General features: G+C 40.7%; 1 protein-coding gene and 1 long non-coding RNA gene across 9 annotated transcripts in view; one reads left to right on the top strand and one right to left on the bottom strand.

Moving 5' to 3' along the window:
* Nucleotides 1-19,562, bottom strand: part of LOC105480851 (uncharacterized) — a 92,235-nt gene that overhangs the window by 54,645 nt on the left and 18,028 nt on the right. For all 5 annotated transcript variants that reach the window (XR_011624456.1, XR_011624458.1, XR_011624459.1 and 2 more), the window contains exon 4: nt 6,699-6,849. This is a non-coding gene — a long non-coding RNA (uncharacterized lncRNA). The remainder of the gene's footprint in view (nt 1-6,698; nt 6,850-19,562) is intronic.
* LOC105480853 (potassium voltage-gated channel interacting protein 1) overlaps nt 1-19,562 on the top strand; it is a 380,729-nt gene that overhangs the window by 354,856 nt on the left and 6,311 nt on the right. For 3 of the 4 annotated variants that reach the window (XM_011740047.3, XM_011740048.3, XM_011740049.3), the window contains 4 exons: nt 7,756-7,880; nt 9,331-9,400; nt 11,139-11,209; nt 11,996-12,103. In XM_011740047.3, the coding sequence (XP_011738349.1) occupies nt 7,756-7,880; nt 9,331-9,400; nt 11,139-11,209; nt 11,996-12,103 (374 nt within the window). Of the gene's footprint in view, nt 1-1,826; nt 1,860-7,755; nt 7,881-9,330; nt 9,401-11,138; nt 11,210-11,995; nt 12,104-19,562 lie in introns of all 4 variants that reach the window. The other variant, XM_011740046.3, reaches the window with a different exon arrangement.

Here is a 19,562-nt window from a genome sequence, read left to right as displayed (position 1 = left end):
ATGAGTTACTTAGAAATTGAATTAGGCTGGGCACAGTGGCTCCTGCCTATAATCCTAGCACTTTGGGAGGCCGAGGCAGGAGTATTGCTTGAGTTTGAGACCAGCCTAGGCACTATAGTAAGATCTCATCTCCACAAAAAAGTACAAAAAAGTTAGCCAGGCATAGTGACACATGCCTATAGTTCCAGCTACTCAAGAGGCTGAGGTGGGAGGATTGAATTACCTGCCAATGACCACTGGCATTTGAGTTTCTAATCCGTGGTCTATGTGTATGCCTCCTCACCAGTCTGAGAACTCATGTAAACAGGTATTATGTCTTTTCATCTCTTTTCTAATACCTATGACATTCCTGAAACACCAGAGCATGTCAATGCATATTTCTAAACGTATCTATATTAAAATGCTATCAAAGTATTCAGGGCAGTGAAACTATTCTACATAATGCTATAACAGTGGATATATGACATCATGCATTTGTCAAAACCCACAGAACTGTACAACACAAAGAGTGAACTCTAATGTAAACTATGGGCTTTAGTTAATATTTACATATCAATACTGGTTCATCAGTTGGAACAAATATACCACACCAATGCAAGATGTGAATAATAGGAGAAACTGTGAGGGTGGAATATACAGAAACTCTCTATATTTTCTGTGCAGTCCTTCTGTAACCTAAAACAGCTCTAAAAATAAAGCATATTTATAAAAAATAAATAAATACAAATGCCACCTAACCAGAATGATCAAAGGGGCAACTAAATTCAGCAAAATAAGTTTCTCCCATGGAATACAGGTCAGGAGATGAGTGAAAACACTCCAATGGATGCTCACCTATACTATCACTTTGAAAAGCAGCAGGAAAATAAGCCTCTGCTGTCTGGGGTTGCAGATTGGGGGACTGGAGAAAGACTAATACACACTCAAGATGGTGGCTGGGCTGCCTTACACACTCGTGGTCAAGTTTGCTGGCAAGACAGGTGGAAGCTCAAATAAGAGCCTACAGAGGAAAACCAGGCCGACCACCAAATAGACCCACAAAGGCCAGCAGGACAGTATCTGGTGGCGCTCTCTGGGACCTTGGACTCACCCAGCTCCACTGTGCCATGGATAATTTTCCAGGTCTGGTATTTTGTGTTGTATTTTATATTCAGCATAATGGGGGACTTGGCCGGCACCCACTCTGCCACACGTCCCAATGTGCTAACCCTCTTCTGCAACTGCCCTTTTCTTTTTCTGCATCTGGTTACTAATCAAGCTTAATGGGGGAAGAAAGAAGCAAAGACTTGTAGGCTGTAAGCTCCAAGAGAGCAGAGAACAGAGCTGTTTTATTCACTGACTTGTACCTAGTAGATACTTCATTGACAGTTATTGAGTGAGCAAACAAATAATCCTACAAGATATGCAGCTTCAAATCACAAGGAAGCAGAGAGGGGGAACGGGGATCTCCTGATTGTGGAGGGTGTCTTATAAGCCACTCCTCAGTCAAACATGTGGGTGTTTCCAAGGACCCATCCAACATCGCACATCTCTGCCATGTGCCATCCCATCTCTGCAGGCTGCATGACTGCATGGCTGAGGGCATGTTCAACGAGCCCCTGCGGGAGCCATGGGCACTGGGAGGCAACCCACTGCTCTTGCCTGTTCTGACCATGGGAAAAGGACAGGGAGCTCAGCTTCAGCTCTGCTACTGAGAGGCTCTTCACATATGTCAAGCTGGACAGCGACGTGGACACCCTCAGAGCGGCCTCTCTCCATGGACAATAAAAGTGTGTTTTGCTTTTTGATGAACGGATTTGGTAAAATGTTTTCTCACTCTTTCCTAGACATCGCCTGGTGGTATTACCAGTATCAGAGAGGTAAAAAACAGTTTAAATTAACTTGACTCTGGTCACATGACTTGCGAAGGCAGAGCTTCTTAATCAAGTTCATGTTTTATAATTAGTCTTCTCATGCACCAGCTTTCTGTGCCCCTTGTTAGCAAGCCCCACATATATAGAAACAGCTGGAAATGTTCTTTTAGAGACAAGCTACAGGAAAAGCTTTGCTCCCCCTATGAAATGGTTACGTTTTCCTTTCACAGACATTTGTAAAAACTCAGAGCCCATTTGCAGCTCAAGTGTAGTAATTGCTTCAAACAAATGGCCTGAATTTCTGTGTTCTCTTTTTCCCCATGGTCTTCACCTCCTAATCTAATCAACATTTACTGAGGCAGTTTTTCTTATTACTTTATCTCCTTTTATTTCATATTTATTTCCTATAATCGGCTTCAAGTCCTTTGTGCGACAAAGTGGCATGTGTTTAAATAAACAGTGAGGAGTAGACTATGTGGTTTGTAGGTGGGAGGGTAAGTAGGTATAGATCAAAAAACAAAAACTCAATGCCTGTTGCACAGGGCAGGCAGCATAAATGAATTCTGTGAGCCAGGGGTGAACAACAGGGTATCCTAGAGGCTCTGGCTGCCCAGAGGGGACGGCCACTGTTCAACTCTAGTAGGCTGCTGAAGTGTCCAAATTTGAGACTAAAGTTGTCAGATAATCCCATTTTTCAAGACAAATCAGATATCCATATTTGTACATGGATCTCTCATCTTTAAACATGGACAACTAATTCCAAAATAATTAAGACACATTTTACAGGTCAAACAAGACCTATCTTTGGGTCACACTCAAGCCAAGGATCACTATTTTGTAATCTCAATATAGATGGGTAGCTGGGTGCAGTGGCTCATGTCTGTAATACTAGCACTTTGGGAGGCCAAGGCGGGCAGATCACCTGAGGTCAGAAGTTCAAGACCAGCCTGGCTAGCATGGTGAAACCCCGTTTCTACTAAAAATACAAAAAAAAATTAGCTGGGCGTGGTGATGTACACCTGTAATCCCAGTTACTTGGGAGGCTGAGGCAGGAGAATAGCTTGAACCTGGGAGGTGAAGTTGCAGTGAGCCGAGATCGCACCATTGCACTCCAGCTTGGGCAACAAGAGCAAAACTCCATCTCAAAAAAAAAAAGCTACATGGGTAAGTATAAAGTCCAACCCAGAGACACCGTGAGGGAGGCACTATTGGCCAGTCCAGCGAGGAGATGGTCATGGTCACTGTCCTGAGCGTGACAGAGGGGACATCTCACTGGGGAAAAGACCCAAGGTGTGGGTCATCCCACTGCTCACAGTCCAGGTCTAACTGGTACACAAGCACACAGCTTCGTAGGAGCAGGGGTGCTACAAGGCTGGCTACAAGCTGGTTTGCAATTTGTGCTTGAGGGAAGCAGAATCCACTGTGGGGACATGTGGAAACCAGATATGATGAAAGGGGCCTGGACTGACTGGATTCTAGGTCCAGATCTGTCACCCATTGCTCAGTGACTTAGGACTCAGACAAAGCCAGTTAGTGACAAGGTTTAGAAGAGATCTCCTACGCTGGAATAGCTTAGCATGGGCTAGATGTGTTTAAAATACAGAAACTCACTGAAAGTACAGTCATGCTCTGCATGATGACGTTTCCATCAACAACACAACATACGCAATTGTGGTCCCATAAGATTGTAACTGAGTTAAAAAATCCCTATTGCCCAGTGACATCTTGATGTTCCTGAGCCTGTGTGGTCTCAGGCTAATGTGTGTGTTTGTGTCTTCATTTGTAAAAAACAAATAAAAAAAGTTTTAAAAGAAAAAAAATAAAACCAAAAAAATTTTAAATAGAGAAAAAGCTTACAAAATAAGAAAATAAAGAAAAATATTTTTGTACAGCTAGGCAATGTGTATTTTAAGTTAAGTATTATCACAAAAGAGTCCAAAAGTTTGAAAAAAAAAAAACAAATAGTTTGTAAAATAAAGTTAGAGCAAGCTAAGGTTAATTTCTTACTGAAAAATTTCTTATTAATTTAGTATAGCCCTAAGCATACAGTATGTCTAAAGTCTACCTCATGTTTAGTAGCATCCCAGGCCTTCACACTCACTCACCATCACTCACTGACTCACCCAGAGCAACTTCCAGTCCTGTAACTTCCATTCATGGTAAATGTCCTAATAGTTGTACCATTTTTTATTTTTTACACCATAGTTTCTTTCTCTAAATTTAGTATGCTTAGATACACAAATATTTAAAATACTTACCAGAGAGTTACGATTGCCTACAGTATTCAGAATAGTAATACGTTGTACAGGTTTGTAGCCTAGAAGCACTAGGCCACACTATACAGCCTAGGTGTGTAGCAGGCTACCCCATCTAGGTGTGTGTGAGTAGACTCCACGATGTTCGCACGATGGCAAAATTGCCTAACAACACATTTCTCAGAGAGGATCCCTGTTGGTAAGCGACACATGACTGAATAGGCAAACATACAGTGACTGTGCATTTTTTTTCTGAGAGAGTCTAAAGCCTTCATTCCACACTCAGAAGAGTCTATGATCCCAAAACATTAAGGATCAGTTAATCTAAATCATCTACTATTCAATCCGAGAATTTCCTGTGTAGCATCCTCTAGAGTCGGTGATTCCATCTCTCTTTGCCCCTAGTGATAGGTATTCATCACCGTGTGAGGCACTCACAGTTAGAAAATCACTTCTTAATATCACATGCGCAGGCAATGGTTCCCTCACTCCCATCACACATAAGGTTATGGAACAACAGGCATGAGAACATTGAATGGCTTAAAAGTACTTTACAAACAGAAGGTGTTCTAATTTATTCTTGTCATGTAGTTATCACCACAGTATTACATCTCAAGTTAATTTTTATCTCAACCATTCAAACTCAAGTCTGACTTAGTAACTGGCTCATCATTATTTTTTATAACAAAGTAATGACTAGCAACATCTGGCATCAGAGACTTTGAACAAACCTCAGAAGAAACTGTCAGGGAGGCTTCCCATGGGTTCACGCTCTTCTCTCCTCCTGCACCCAGGGAACTGGGTTATTCTCCTTCCTTTACTGGGACTACCTGGGCTTCATCCAGGGAACCCCCAGGGAGCAACAGGAGGTTGGTGAAAACCGCTGCCCGTTACCTCTAAAGTTTCTTGTGAATGTATCTACAGCGGCCAGCACCATGAGACATACAAATAAAGGGAAGGGAGAGCTGATGTGAGAGCGGCAGCGCGGGCACCGCTGTGAGGTTGCCACAGCTGTAGACAAGTTAAATCAGTGCTGTCCAATCAAAAGTCATGACCCGTGAGAGTCATAACCAGCACGGGTTTACAAAGGAATACATTAAAACAGACTGGAGCATAGCTCACATTAGTGAGGGACGGGATCATTTCATGGAGTTTTTGTTTCAAAATATTTAATTAACATTTCACATATATATATGTGTATACTGGATTGTGACATAAATTATAGTTCTCACTACAGTCACAGAAAGAAGAAAGAAAGACAGGGCCACTCTTTTAAACCCTGTCTTAACATCCACAGGCAGGCTGCTTCCCAGCATCTTGAGCCCCAAAGAAGTAAATTTCCTTCCACAACCGATGTTACCGCAGCCTGACACTTAGCCAATGATGAAAACGAAAAACAAATGACACTTAGCCAATGATGAAAACGAAAAACAAAACAAAAGCTTGGCAGTCAGTATCCAAATATGCAGATACTACAGAATCTGTTTGATGTGGAAATTGATCCTGCTGCCCAGACAACAAACAACTCATTTATTAATAAAGTCCAGTTCCTCCTTAATGAAGTGGGTTTAATAGCTGATATCGCAATAATTACTTAGTGCATTTTTTATGAAGGTGATGGGAAACAAGCGCTGTTTCTTGAGTCAGAAAGAGCCTCTCAAGCTCCCGCAAAGAAATTTCCCTGAGCTTGTGAGGAATTCAGTCACAGGAAGATCAAGGAATTAAGAGTACCGCAAAAAACCCTTTCATGCTTCTGGCTGAGATAAATCTAATGGTATACCGGATGTCTTCAAGAATGCCTCGTTTACTCAAAAAATACAATATTTCCATTTTCTTTATTTGCATTTTAATGTGATTTTTTGCTTCATCTCTTCACTCAAGCCACCTGGGCAGTACCCAGGGAATCCCTAAAGGGCAGAAGGAGGGATGTGCAAACCTCTGCAGCCCCTTCAGAAGTTCCTTGTGAATATATGCACAATTAAACAGATGTGCATTTTAGAAATAAAAATGCTTTTAGATCTAATGCTAGGAGATTTAAACCAACAATTTCTCTGTTAAAATGGGTTAAAATAGATGCAAAATATTAATATGTATATAAGCATTCTGAATTAGACTGAAGTGCATTTTTCTCCTTTTCTTTCTTTCTTTTTGAGAATAAGCCCTTTCGTTTACATAGAAATGCTTCAGCGTTTAGATAATTGCTACTTATCTTGTTAGCTACAAGCATAACCATAATTAAAGGCTCTGTAAGAATTATGAATTCTGGGGAAATTGGCCACTTGTCTCTCTGTGGCATAAACAATATCTAATTTATAACAAATCGTCTGCCTTAGTCCCGGCAGGATAAGGTGATATGCATTGCCCAGCATATGAGAAAGATGGCAATTAGGAGTTGTTACTAAGTTACTGGAGCCTCACACGAACATCCATCACCTTTGGGGATATGTACAAGATACAAACTTAATTTGATGGATTCCTTTTGTATTGGGATCAAAGTCTCAAAAGGGAAAGTGACAATTGCAGGGAAAATCTGGTGCAATGAGACCAACACTGATGAGAGAAATGCACACAATTTAATGCACCTGCTCACCTTGTTCTCTGATGTGGAAACTCAGCCTGTGCTTGCTGTGGGTTGCCACGGGGTGAGACATGGTCTATGCATGTTCCCAGCAGCCGCCCGTCTCATCACTATTCTTGCCAGCCCAGATTTACAGTCATTCAATAGATGGATTTGGTTGTGTCTGCATGACAACAGGCAGAGAAGGTTAGATGGCAATTGATTCTTGATTGGCGTAAGTTTATAGAAAGCATTCTGGCAGGGTCCAAAGGAAATCACTCACCTACCCCTCTGTGATGGTAAAACGTTGAAAATTCCACTGACTTGGACTTTGTGATCCTTCAGTGGGAGATGGGCAGATTCCTTGCTTTAGTTCACAGACACTTTCTACATAACTAATGCAATCTTATATTATATTATAGTCCATATGGGAGGCATACTTAAACTACTACTTACAACTGTTGTTAGAGCCCTTCAAATGGTTTGTACAAAGTAGCTCCCATTTAAGATATTTTCCTAGTATTTAAGGATGTCTAGTAGACATTACAAAACAATAAACTGTAAATACATTCAGATTTTTATCATTAATACTTAACATGCCGTAATCTGAACTTTCTGCTAAATCATGCTATCCATTCCTAGTTGGCCCAAATGGTGAGAGTTTACTGTTTCTTTCAATAATTTTGTTTCCCTTTGCTGTCTAGAGGTGTTTATCATTCTGCTTACTTACCTGTGTCTCTGGAAAATTCAGAAGTTTCCATGGGAAACAATTTGAATATGCAAAGAAGTTATTTTTAAAGCAAGGAAAATGTTTTCATATGGATTTATTTTGAGCACTTCTGCCTTCGCCTCCACTGGGAACATGTTTCTCTCCAAAGCTGAAGCCCCCCCCGCCCCAATGTGGTGTCTGACACAGAGGCTGACAGGGCAGGGAAGTGGGGTTCAAGATAGGAAGGCCATTGGCAGTGCAACCCCAGCCCACAGCCCTAGATCCCAGGTCATGACACCACTCTTTTGACAGCCCAGATCGTTACCTAACAAGAGTGACCCCCAAGTTCAACCATTCCAATGCCATCTCCTCTGGTTCCAGATAAGATTGAAGATGAGCTGGAGATGACCATGGTTTGCCATCGGCCCGAGGGACTGGAGCAGCTTGAGGCCCAGACCAACTTCACCAAGAGGGAGCTGCAGGTCCTTTATCGAGGCTTCAAAAACGTAAGACCCGCGCAGGCTCTGAAGGCCTCGGGGGGTTTCCCACGTAAGGCTAAGCTCTTCCCAATGCCAAGGGAGCTCATAAGGCAGTTTCCCATATGTGAGGCTACACAAGGAAGGCCAGCTCTATAAAGGGGACATGAGAGGGAGATCACCTGGTTGGAAAGGAAGGCTCCAGGCGAGGATGGAGCAAAGTCAGGAGACAGTAAACGGCCAACTGCCCAGAAACTTCACAGGGTGGCACATCCTCAGGGAATTCACCCCAGCCCAGGGTCAAGCCTTAACCCTTAACATAGTCATACCTTCCAACTTGGTGGTGCCCCCACAATAATGGGATTTAGGCCTGCTGACTCATGCTAACCAGGCTCACTGAGACTGATGTGTAAGCCGAATGTCAGTGTATTAATTTACCACAGGAAATGGAACTGACAGTGGGACCAGACACTCCTCTCCCTTCGCTGGGACCCGCTCTCCTTAGAAGCCACGTGGAAGCCAGGTTACAATCAAAAGTGGAGTCAGAGGATGGGAGTGCCTTGTTTAGCTGTTACTTTAAATACATTAATATGTTCCTGCATTCTCAGGTCAGCTTGAGAGCTCTCAGATGCAATCCTGGATATTAATCTATTTTTTTTTAAGTTTAACTCTCAGAGCACAATCTTATTCCCAAATCCTGGGGTGGTGTGGAGTGGGGTGGGCTAGAGCAATGTGCACCTGGTCACCCTCCCTCCAGGTGCAGTCTATAGGTAGAACTGAGCTGGGTCAATTCCAAACTGACCGCAGCCTCATTGTTCTCCAAAGTGCTGACCCACAGGGATTCTAGCCCCTCCTGGGAGTCATCTGACAGGTGCTGGGATGCCTCTTCCTTCCACACTAGCCTTGATTGCACATACCAAGTGCCTGGTTTCCTACCATCAGGGCTTCTTTCCTTCTGATGGCAGCATTAGCAGTGGGCAGCCGAGTTGGAGCAGGATCCTGTGGGAAAGTTTCCCAGGCAGGCACTGGGCTCAGAGGGAACAGCATCCAGAAAAGAGAAGAAATCTACACTGCTTGGCATCTACCATGGACTCAGTACCACCTAAAATAGGTTCATAAGATACCCTTGGGGAAAGTATTGTTAGCCCCATTTTACAGGTAAGGATATTGAGAATCAGAGACTGGCATGGCCAAAGTCACAAAGCTTAGTATTTATTGGCTAAGCCAGGATTTAAACCCAGGTTTTTCTGCTCTTAAGGCCCCAAATCTCTCCACCTCACTGTGCCCATTCTCTGACAATGTCTCATCATTTTGCAAAGCAGCTCCAGTCCTGAGATGGAGTTACTTCGGAGAAGTGGAAATGCACAGGTCCCTGCCCCTGGGGATCATGAGGAACCCCAGACACCAAGGCTGGGCCCAGTCTTCTTCTCCTAGTGCTGGCCCTCAGACACCTCCTGCTGACTCTCTCCCCTTCCCACAGGAGTGCCCCAGTGGTGTGGTTAACGAAGACACATTCAAGCAGATCTATGCTCAGTTTTTCCCTCATGGAGGTGAGTCTGACCTTGAAATCTATCTTGCCCAGCACCCTCTCTGGTGAATAGCCTTCCCCTCCTCCAAGTCCACTCTTCCTTGCTATCTGCTTCCTTCTCGAGGAAGGGGCAAACTCAGAGCAGGACACCTCCCTCGTCGTGAGGGGTGGGAGTCTCCAAAGCTTTAGCAGGAAAGAACTCTGAAAACGAACCCACCCTGGAAGGGGAAGAAGGGCTGATAATGCAACATCACAAAGTCTCAGAACAGCTCTAGAAAGCAGGTATTATAATCCCAGATGGGGTAACTGAGTTTCGGGGAAGATAAGCAATGTACTCAAGGTTGCACAGCGAGTGAGTAGCAGACCAGGATTAGATTCCATAAGGGTCTGAAACAAGTTTTGCCATTCTGGTGCCACCATTGTGCAGGGCACTTTTGATTCTTTTCCTTAAAATAGCTGAGACAAGGCCGGGCGTAGTGGCTCACGCCTGTAATCCCAGCACTTTGGGAGGCCGAGGCGGGCGGATCACAAGGTCAGGAGATCGAGACCACGGTGAAACCCCGTCTCTACTAAAAATACAAAAAATTAGCCGGGCGCAGTTGTGGGCGCCTGTAGTCCCAGCTACTCGGGAGGCTGAGGCAGGAGAATGGCGTGAACCCGGGAGGCGGAGCTTGCAGTGAGCCGAGATCGCGCCACTGCACTCCAGCCTGGGCAACAGAGCGAGACTCCGTCTCAAAAAAAAAAAAAAAAAAATAGCTGAGACAAGCTGGAATTTTGTAAAAGAACTCCAGTAAATACCAAAGACTATAAAAATAAACTAAATGAAAAAGAGACAGGAAACATAAAGTTGTGCTTATTAAGCCAGGTTACAAGTGTGCCAGGCCCACAGCAGCTGCTCTGTCGCCCTGCCTGACTCGGGAACCAGCTCTGTCCCCATGGGCCTGGGACCACATCAGTGGCTCCTCCTGTGGCCTCCATGTGTCACATGCCACCTTGCATCCTGTCTCCAAGAGCTGTCTCCTGCAAGACACCTTCCCCGGATCCTGACAAAATGCAGATCCAAGCATTCCAAACACTTCTTGGGCCCTGTTCCTCAAGGGCCTTTTTGGCAGCAGACAGACGCCTTCCTTGGTGTGCGGGGCCCCTACCCAGATCAGGTGCAGGAGGCAGTTTTGTCCCGTGCAGGCCCCAGAATTGCAGTTTTCTGAGTTCCACTAAGCCACTGTTTATTGAGTTCTTACTGTATGCCAGGCATAGCTCTAGTTTAAAATACTTTTTCACAAATTTCAAGAGATAGGTCTTGCTCCATCCCATTGTACAGAGGTAGGAAAGGGAAACTCAGAGAGGTCATGTTTGATGCCCACAGTCACACAGCTTATGTAGTACAGTGGCATCCAAGTTCAGATTTCTCTACTCTGGAGTGCGTGCTCATCCCAGGCATTGCATGGCCGCTCAGAAGAACATTGTCATGCAGTCACTGTGTCATTCATACACCGACGATTCCGTGCATAGATAGGCAGGAGAAAGGTTTTCTCACGATGGCTAGAGGGAGGGATAGGGCTCATCTCACCTTTTGCTAGATCTAACTTCCCACCCAAACCCAAAGAGTTGAGTCAATGGGCCCCACTCCATAATTTTCTTCTTTCCATCACCCTAGCATCGCTCTCCTCTCTTTCTTGTCGAAGCCCTGCCTTGTTTGGAAGGTTCTCCCTGTGTGGAATTCCTGCCCCCATCACCTGCCCTCCTTTTCTGCCTTGTAGATGCCAGCACGTATGCCCATTACCTCTTCAATGCCTTCGACACCACTCAGACAGGCTCCGTGAAGTTCGAGGTATGCTCATCTGGGGTCCACTCTAGGGGTCCTCTGGTTCTGCATCACCTCCCCCTCTAAATCTCAAGGCATTGGGGGAAGGGCTGGACCATCAAAAGCTCTCAGTCAGACCAAAGACACATTTATCCATTCGTAAGCATTTCCTAAAGATGGGGAGAAGCAGTAGCAACTTTGCCTGGCCTGCAGGAACTCAGGGACTCAGGGGACTAATAACAACAGTGTGTGAGCTCCCGGGCACACTGCTTCCTAGTGGCAGCCCCTGTACTTAGGGCTTTGGATGTACTAACTCATTTACTCTAATCCCCACGATAACCCTATAGGGTAGCATTTTATTATTTATTACCCTTTTACAGAAGAGGAGAGTAAGGCAAAGAGAGAGAGAGTAGTTTTCCCAAGGTCAAAAAGCACACAAATAATAAAGGATGGATTTGAATGCAGGCAGAATGACCCTCAATACAGACTGTTCCTACAGTCTGCGTCCTCAGCCACTAGGCCATATGGCCACTGGGATGATAGACTGACCACTGCAGCCATGGATAAGGCAATAACAGGGTTGGCTGCATTGATCTGTGTCTCTCAGAGCTCCATTCTTCCTCAAGGGGGCACCTGGCAAAAAAAATGGGGCAGGGTAGGGACCCGAAGGCAGGAGCTCTTCACTGAGCATAGCCACGTCCTCCAGGCAGACAAGAGGACATGGGAGGCACCACTCTGTGAGAGTATCACAATCTGACCCAAAGACACAGCTTCACCCTGCCTGATGTCACTCCTGCCTTTTCCCCTTCTCAGGACTTTGTAACCGCTCTGTCGATTTTACTGAGAGGAACTGTCCATGAGAAACTAAGGTGGACATTTAATTTGTATGACATCAATAAGGATGGATATATTAACAAAGAGGTAAGTGAGCCGGAGCCAGGGGTGTGAGAGGGTTCCAGTGAAGGTAACTAACCCAACAGAAAACAGTCCCAGGCTTGAGGATAGTGCTGTCTGAATGAGGCAGGCTCTGCTTTGGGGCTAACAGAGCTGGTCCCTGGCAAAATAAAGAAGGCCTCCCTCATTGCCCTACCCTGCCTGTTCCCAAGCGCCCAGAAAGGATTAAACCGATTCATTCTCCCTGGGTCACCTAGATTCAGTAGACATTACACAGTGGGTAAAACTGACTTGTTTCAGTGTAAAGAGTTACTCTTCCCTAGAGAACGTGCATTTGGGAAGGTTGGGAGCCACAAGTTAAAGCTAAAAGTTGAAATGGTGGAATTGTAGGTAGCACCTAGAATAGAAAAGAAAGGGTTTTAAGAGGAGCCTATAACTGGGTCATATTGGCCTTAACCTATTTTGCCTACTAATACAACCTCCAAGGGGGTAATGGAAGGTACAGCTGTCTTTAAAGAAATTATCACAAATAATTTCTGAATCTTCACTGCTTCGCACTTTTAGAACTTCAGAGGACTTCTGTAGCCAGTGAAATACCCTCAGTATCCACTGTACCATGGTATCTCAGTGGAAGCTGGAATTTGGCATCGTGTAACACTCCACTTACTGAGCTCCTGTGTGCCAGGTGCACTGCCTGGAGTGTAGATATCAGCGCAATTATCTTCACCTCAACGCTGCAAGGTTCTCTCTGTAAGCTCAGAGAGTTTATCCAACTTTCATTCCTCATTCATTTAGTCATGTTTTTAATTAACACACATTTGAAGACTTATTAGGTGTTCTAGGTGCTGGAAGTAAAGAGGTGACCAATCAGACTAGGCCTCACACTGGAGCAGTATAGAGAGATGGACAATAAACAGGCCAAAAAGGAATCAACAGGTAGAAGATATTTTGGCAGGGAAGGTTAGCAAAGTCCTCTCTAAGGAGGTGTTGTCATACTGGAACCAGTTATACAAAAAGCCAGGAAAAGTGTTCCAGGCAGAAGGAAGAGCCACTAGAGAGGCTTTGAGGCAAGATAAAGCTTCATGTGTTTCAAAAACAGAAAGGTTGCAGCCGGTTGCAGATGAAGTTATGAAGCCGAAGATTGGTGCAGGATGAGGCTGACAGGTCAACAGAGTCAGATGGTGGAGGGCTAGGGTAAGGGGCCCATCCATATTCCCCTGGGAAGCTGTTAGATGAACATGTTTTTTGAAAGACACAAAAGGCAAAAACAGACTTAAAGAGAATCAGAAAATATGACTAGCTCTGTATCATTTAAAGAAATTATATTATAATTTTTTATATATAAATTTTTATATTATAAAAAATTCACAGTTAAAAACCATTCCCAAATAAAATTATAGGCTCAGATGGTGGACTGGTGAATTCTAATACCAATCCTACAAAAAATTTTAGAAAATAGAGGAGGATGGAACATTTTGCAACTTGTTTTATAAGTCCAATAGTACCCTGATACCCAAACCAAAGAAAAAAAGGTCTTATGAGAGGAAACAACTACAAAACAGTCCCCCTCATGAGCACAGACACAAAAAGCTTTCACTAACTATTAGCAAATTGAATCCAGCAATATATAAAAGGATGATACACTACAACTATGTGAGTTTTATTCTAGGAATGCAAGGTTAGTTTAACATTCAAAAATCAATCAATATAATTCACTATATTTAAAGCAATCAAAGGGATATAGACCGGAAAGGAAGAATTAACACTGTCTTTATTTGTACATGATACAATTGTATTAATAGAAAACCTTAAGAGTCTACAAATAAATTGCGAAAAATAATAAGTGAATATAACAAAGTGAAGACATGCGTTCTATTTACAAAAATCATTTATAATTCTACATCCAACAAGCAACCACAAAATTAAATTAAGAAAAAATAGCATCAAAAAGCACAAAATACTTTGAGAAAAATTCAACAAAATAGGTGCAAGACTCATACACTGAAAACTATAAAATATTGCTGAAATAAATAACTAAATAAACACAGAGATATATCATGCTCATGGGTTGGAAGGCCCAATATAGTTAAGATGTGGATTCTCCAAATTTGATTTATAGATTTAGTGCGACCTCAATCAAAATCCCAGCAGGTATTTTGTAGCAGTTGATTTGGGAATGCAAAAAATTTAAAATAACCAAAACAACCAAAAAAAGAACAAAGTTAAAGGACTAAACCTACCTTACTTCAAGACTTCATGAAAAGGTGCAGTAGTCAAGACAGCGGGGAATCGGCATAAGGATACACATATAGATCAATGGATCAAAATAGAGAGTCAAAAAAACTTAAAGTAGAGCTACCATATGATCCAACAATCCCACTGCTGGGTATATACCCCAAATAAAGGAAATCAGTATATCAAAGAGATATCTGCACTCCCATGTTTGTTGTACATCTGTTTATAATAGCCAAGATTTGGAAGCAACCTAAGTGTCCATCAACAGATGAACGGATAAAGAAAATGTGGTACTTATACACAATGGAGTACTATTCAGCTGTAAAATAGAATGAGATTTAATCATCTACAACATGGATGGAACTGGAGGTGATTATGTTAAGTGAAGTAAACCAGGCACAGAAAGACAAACATCCCATGTTCTCTCTTATTTGTGGGATCTAAAAATCAAAACAATATGAAGATAGAGGGTAAAAGGATGGTAACCACAGGCTGGGAAGGATAGTAGGGGGGGCTATGGGGGAAGTTGGGATAGTCAATGGGTACAAAAAATATATAATGAATGAATAAGGCCTGGTATTTGATAGCACAACAAGGTGACTGTAGTCAATAATTTAACTGAACATTTTAACTAAAAGAATGTAATTGGTTTGTAACACAAAGGATAAATGCTTGAAGGGATGGATACCCATTTTTCCTGATGTGGTTATTACACATTGTATGCCTGTATCAAACTTGTCATGTGCCCCATAAATATATACACATAATATGTGTATATACACATATATACATATAAAAATATATACACATATATAAATATATACACATAAATATGTGCCCACAAAAATTAAAAATAAAAAAAAATTTACATAGAGATAGACTCACCCATATGTCAATGCAACAGATGCCAAAAAGATCAAAGAGGAAAGAATTGTGTATTCGACAAATTGTTTTGCAGCAGCTGTATATCCATTTGGAACAAAAATGGACCTTAGCCTTAACCTCATGCCAAACATAAACATCATCCTGGAATGGATTATAGAGTTAAATATTAAAACAAAAGCTGTTTTCTTAAGGAATACATAGGAGAAACATTCTTACAACTTTGGAGTAGGAAAGGATAAGGAATCATTTTTTAAAGTAGATAAATTTGACTTCATCAAAGTTAAAAAATTTTGTGCCTCACCTTTAAGAAAATGGAAATGCAAGCCATGGACTTGGAAAAAAATGTTTGCAAATTATATACCAGATATATAAAGATACCAGGGATACCAATCCAATATCAGACTGGCATCCAAAATACATAAGGAACATTTATAATTTAATACAAAGATAAATAACTTCATATAAAATAGGCAAAAGATTTGATGAGATACTTAAGAAGATATGTGAGCCCATAAAAGGTTGGCCAGTAAGCCCATGAAAGGTTCCTCCATATCACTGGTCTTCAAAGAAATGAAAATTACAACAATAATGAAATACAACTGCACAGAATGGCCACAATTAAAAAGACTGACAATACCAATCATTGGCAAAAATGTGGAGCAATAGAAACTCTCACAGATAGCTGGCAGAAATGTAAATGGTACAAGCATATTGGAAAACATTTTGGCATCTTTGATAAAGCTCAACATGAACTTATCATACAACCCAGAAATCCCATTCCAGTCAGGTATGGTGGCTCACGCCTATAATCCCAGCACTTTGGGAGGCTGAGGCAGGTGGATCATTTGAGCTCAGGAGTTCAAGACCAGACTGGGCAACATGGCAAGACCCTGTCTCTACTAAAAATACAAAAACAACAACAACAAAAAGCTAGATGTGATAAGCACCTGTGGTCCCAGCTACTAGGGAGCTGAGGTGGGAGAATTGCTTAACCCTGGGGAGAAGAGGTTGTAGTGAGCTGAGATTGCACCACTGCACTCCAGCCTGGGTGACAGAGCAAGACCCTGTCTCAAAAAAAGAAAAAAAAAAGAAGAAAAGAAGTCCCACTCCTGGGTATTTACTCACCAAAATAAAAATATGTAGTTCCATAAAGACTTGTACAAAGATGTTCATAGCAGCTTTATTCATAGTAATCTCAAAACTTAAACGACCCAAATGTCTGTCAACAGGACAATGGGTAAATACATTGTAGTCTGTTCATCCAATGGATTCTTACTCAGCAGTAAAAAGGAATGTTATAATTGCATGCAGCAATGTGCATGAAGCTCATAAACCTCATGCTGAGTGAATGAAGCCAGACTCAAATGAGTTTACACTGTTTTACTCCATTTACATGAGATTTTAGAAAATGCAAACTAATCTATAGTAACAGAAATTAGATCTGTGGTTGCCTGGCATCAAAGGTTGAGAGGCACTTACTGCAAAGAAGTGTGAAGGGATGTCTTTTGGTTGTGAAAATGTTCTATATCTTGAGTGTGGTGGAGGTTACATGGGTGGATACATTTGTCAACATTCTTCAAACAGTACACTTAAAATCGATGAATTTGTTATAAGTAAATTATGCTCCAATAAATTCAATTTATTTGTTGAAAATCTTGGTGTAAGGCGGAAGTGCCTAACCAATAGAAGACAATCAAAAAAAATGTGTTGAAGGAAAAAAATCCTATGAAATAAAGCAGGTAAGAGAAAATAAGAACTCAATATCATTCAAAATATAGATTACAAATCCTAAATGAGATAATAGGAAATTAATCCCAGTGTTCTGTTTAAAGGCTCATACCTGTAATCCCAACACTTTGGGAAACTGAGGCAGGAGAATGGGTTGAGCCCAGGAGTTCAAGACCAGCCTGGTCAACATAGGGAGAGCCTGTCTCTTCAAAAGAAAAATTTAAAAATTACCTGGGTGTAGTGGCACGTGCATGTGCTCCCAGCTACTCCAGAGGCTGAGGCAGGAGGACAGCTTGAGCCCAGGAGTTCAAGACTGCCCTGAGCCATAATCACTCCACCGTACTCCAGCCTGGGCAACAGAACAAGACCCTTCCTCAAAAAAGCAATAAAATAAAATAAAGAAATGCACATGACTAACATAAGGTTTATTCCAGGAATGCAGGAATAGCCCAGTAGCAGATAAAGCATATTAAATAATTTATCATATTAATATATCAAAAGATTAAACCATTTGATGTTAAAATTGTATTTGATATAATTTACCATTTATTCATAATAATTTTCAAGATTCAATTAATTAGGAATAAAATACATCTTCAGCATAATGGAAAATACCCTAGCCTAGTACACAGCTTCATACTTTATGGTAACACGCAGAGATTCTCACTGAAGAAAAGACGAGGCAAGAGTGCAAGCTATCAGACATCACAACTGTTTAACATTTCTTGAAAGTTCTTCAAATATAGTGAAACAGAAAAAGAAATGCAATCTAAATATGAAAAATTACAACATTCCTTATTAATGACATGATTTTCTATCTAAGAAAAAAGATAGCAAGAAAATCTACTTAAAACAACTAGAACTTTTAAAAAGCTGCCAAAGTGACTGGTAATAAAATACATACACAAAAGAAATTGTGTGGCCAATATATCAGTTGTGACTAGCTAGAAAATTGTAATAAAAATATTCTCATTGTAATCACAATAAAATTTAAAGCACATGGGCATTTTTAAATATCCATAATTTAGATGAAGAGAAAGAAAAATTTGATAAGTAGAGAAACATACCATCTTCTGAAGGAATGCATATTATAAAGATAGCAATATTGTAATGACAGCAATTCTTCTCTAATTAACTTTAAATTTATTTTATTTTGAATCCGAATGAAAGTGTTATTTGGGGAGGGAATTTGGCACAATTGTTATAAAGTTACATTGGAAGATTAATCAGGTGAGAACAGCAAAGATAATTTTCAAAAAGAAGAAAAATGGTAGGATTTGTTCTACCAGATACTGAAATATATTATAAAGCTGAAACTATTAAAATATTATAATATCAGAGAAGGAACAGGTAGATCAATGGAACAGAATAGAAATCCCAAGTACAAATACCATCTTGGTTCATAATAAACATAGCGTATTGAATAGAGAGGTAATGAATCATTAAATGATTCTGGGAAAACTGGTTAACTATTTTGGCAACAAGTAAGTAAATATTCTTACTTAGTACCATAAACCCAAAATCACTATAGATATGTACAGTTGTTTTTTAACTAAAAAGAACTAAAAATCATACATGAATATCTGATCATAGAATGGAAAAACCATAAAATCAAAGTTAGAAACAAGTTTTTAAATTATTGATGGCTTTACACTGTAAATATTTTAAAATTCTGTATATCAAAAAATACCATAAACAAAGTTGAAAAGCAAGTGACAAACTTGTTTTTAAAAATCTGCAATTTATGATGAGAGAAAGGATTGATATTCCTCAGTAGACATTCATCTTAACAAAGGCAAGAGTCATATTCATCGTGCTTATGTTTGTATTTCTTTGACACAATATCTAGCACATGGTAGATGCATAAAAATATCTTTTAAATAAATTAAAAACCTATTAAGAGATTTTAACAATTTAGTAAATCTACACAAATATATAAACAACTCTCACAATCCAATCAGAAATAGATGAATACAATGAGCAAAGCAGATGAAAAAATAGTTCATGGGAAAATAAATAAAAATAGTCAATACATATATTAGAAACCTCACTAAGAAAATAATGTTTACCTTTAAAAACAATGAATTATCACTTATCTATTAAATTGCAAAGATTTTGTAAAGTCTTTGTTGAAGGCTGGTGGAAAGTGGTTTTTCATACATAGTTGCTGAGAGTGTTCTGATATAAACTTTCTAAAAGGTATTTGAGGAATATGTATCAAAAGCATTGAAAGTTATGCATCCCATTCTCCTTATAAAACCACATCTTGGTATATGTCCCAAGGAAATAAAGAATAGACGCAAAGACGTAAAAGCAAGAAGAGTCTTCAGGTAATAGTGCCCCAAAATGTGATAACCATCATAGCCACTAATAGCAGATTTGTAAAATGAATTACAGTAAATACATAAAACGGAATAGCCAGTGGCCACTTAAAATCATGAAAAAGTAATGTAAAATAAACATTAGTATGATATATTACATTTTTAAATAACTTGATAAAGTGATATGTATATCTCAATTTTGTAAACAACTAAATGATTATATACACATGCAAACATATGATGCTCTAAAATATTCAAATACTACCTTGCAAAATATATAAAGAAAAAAATACAGAAGTGGGATTTATACTACTTGG

This window comes from Macaca nemestrina, chromosome 6 (assembly GCF_043159975.1).
Source record: "Macaca nemestrina isolate mMacNem1 chromosome 6, mMacNem.hap1, whole genome shotgun sequence".
Taxonomy (NCBI): Eukaryota; Metazoa; Chordata; class Mammalia; order Primates; family Cercopithecidae; genus Macaca; species Macaca nemestrina.
Note: the sequence above shows the minus strand (reverse complement) of the source record. Positions and strands in the feature narration are given on the sequence as shown.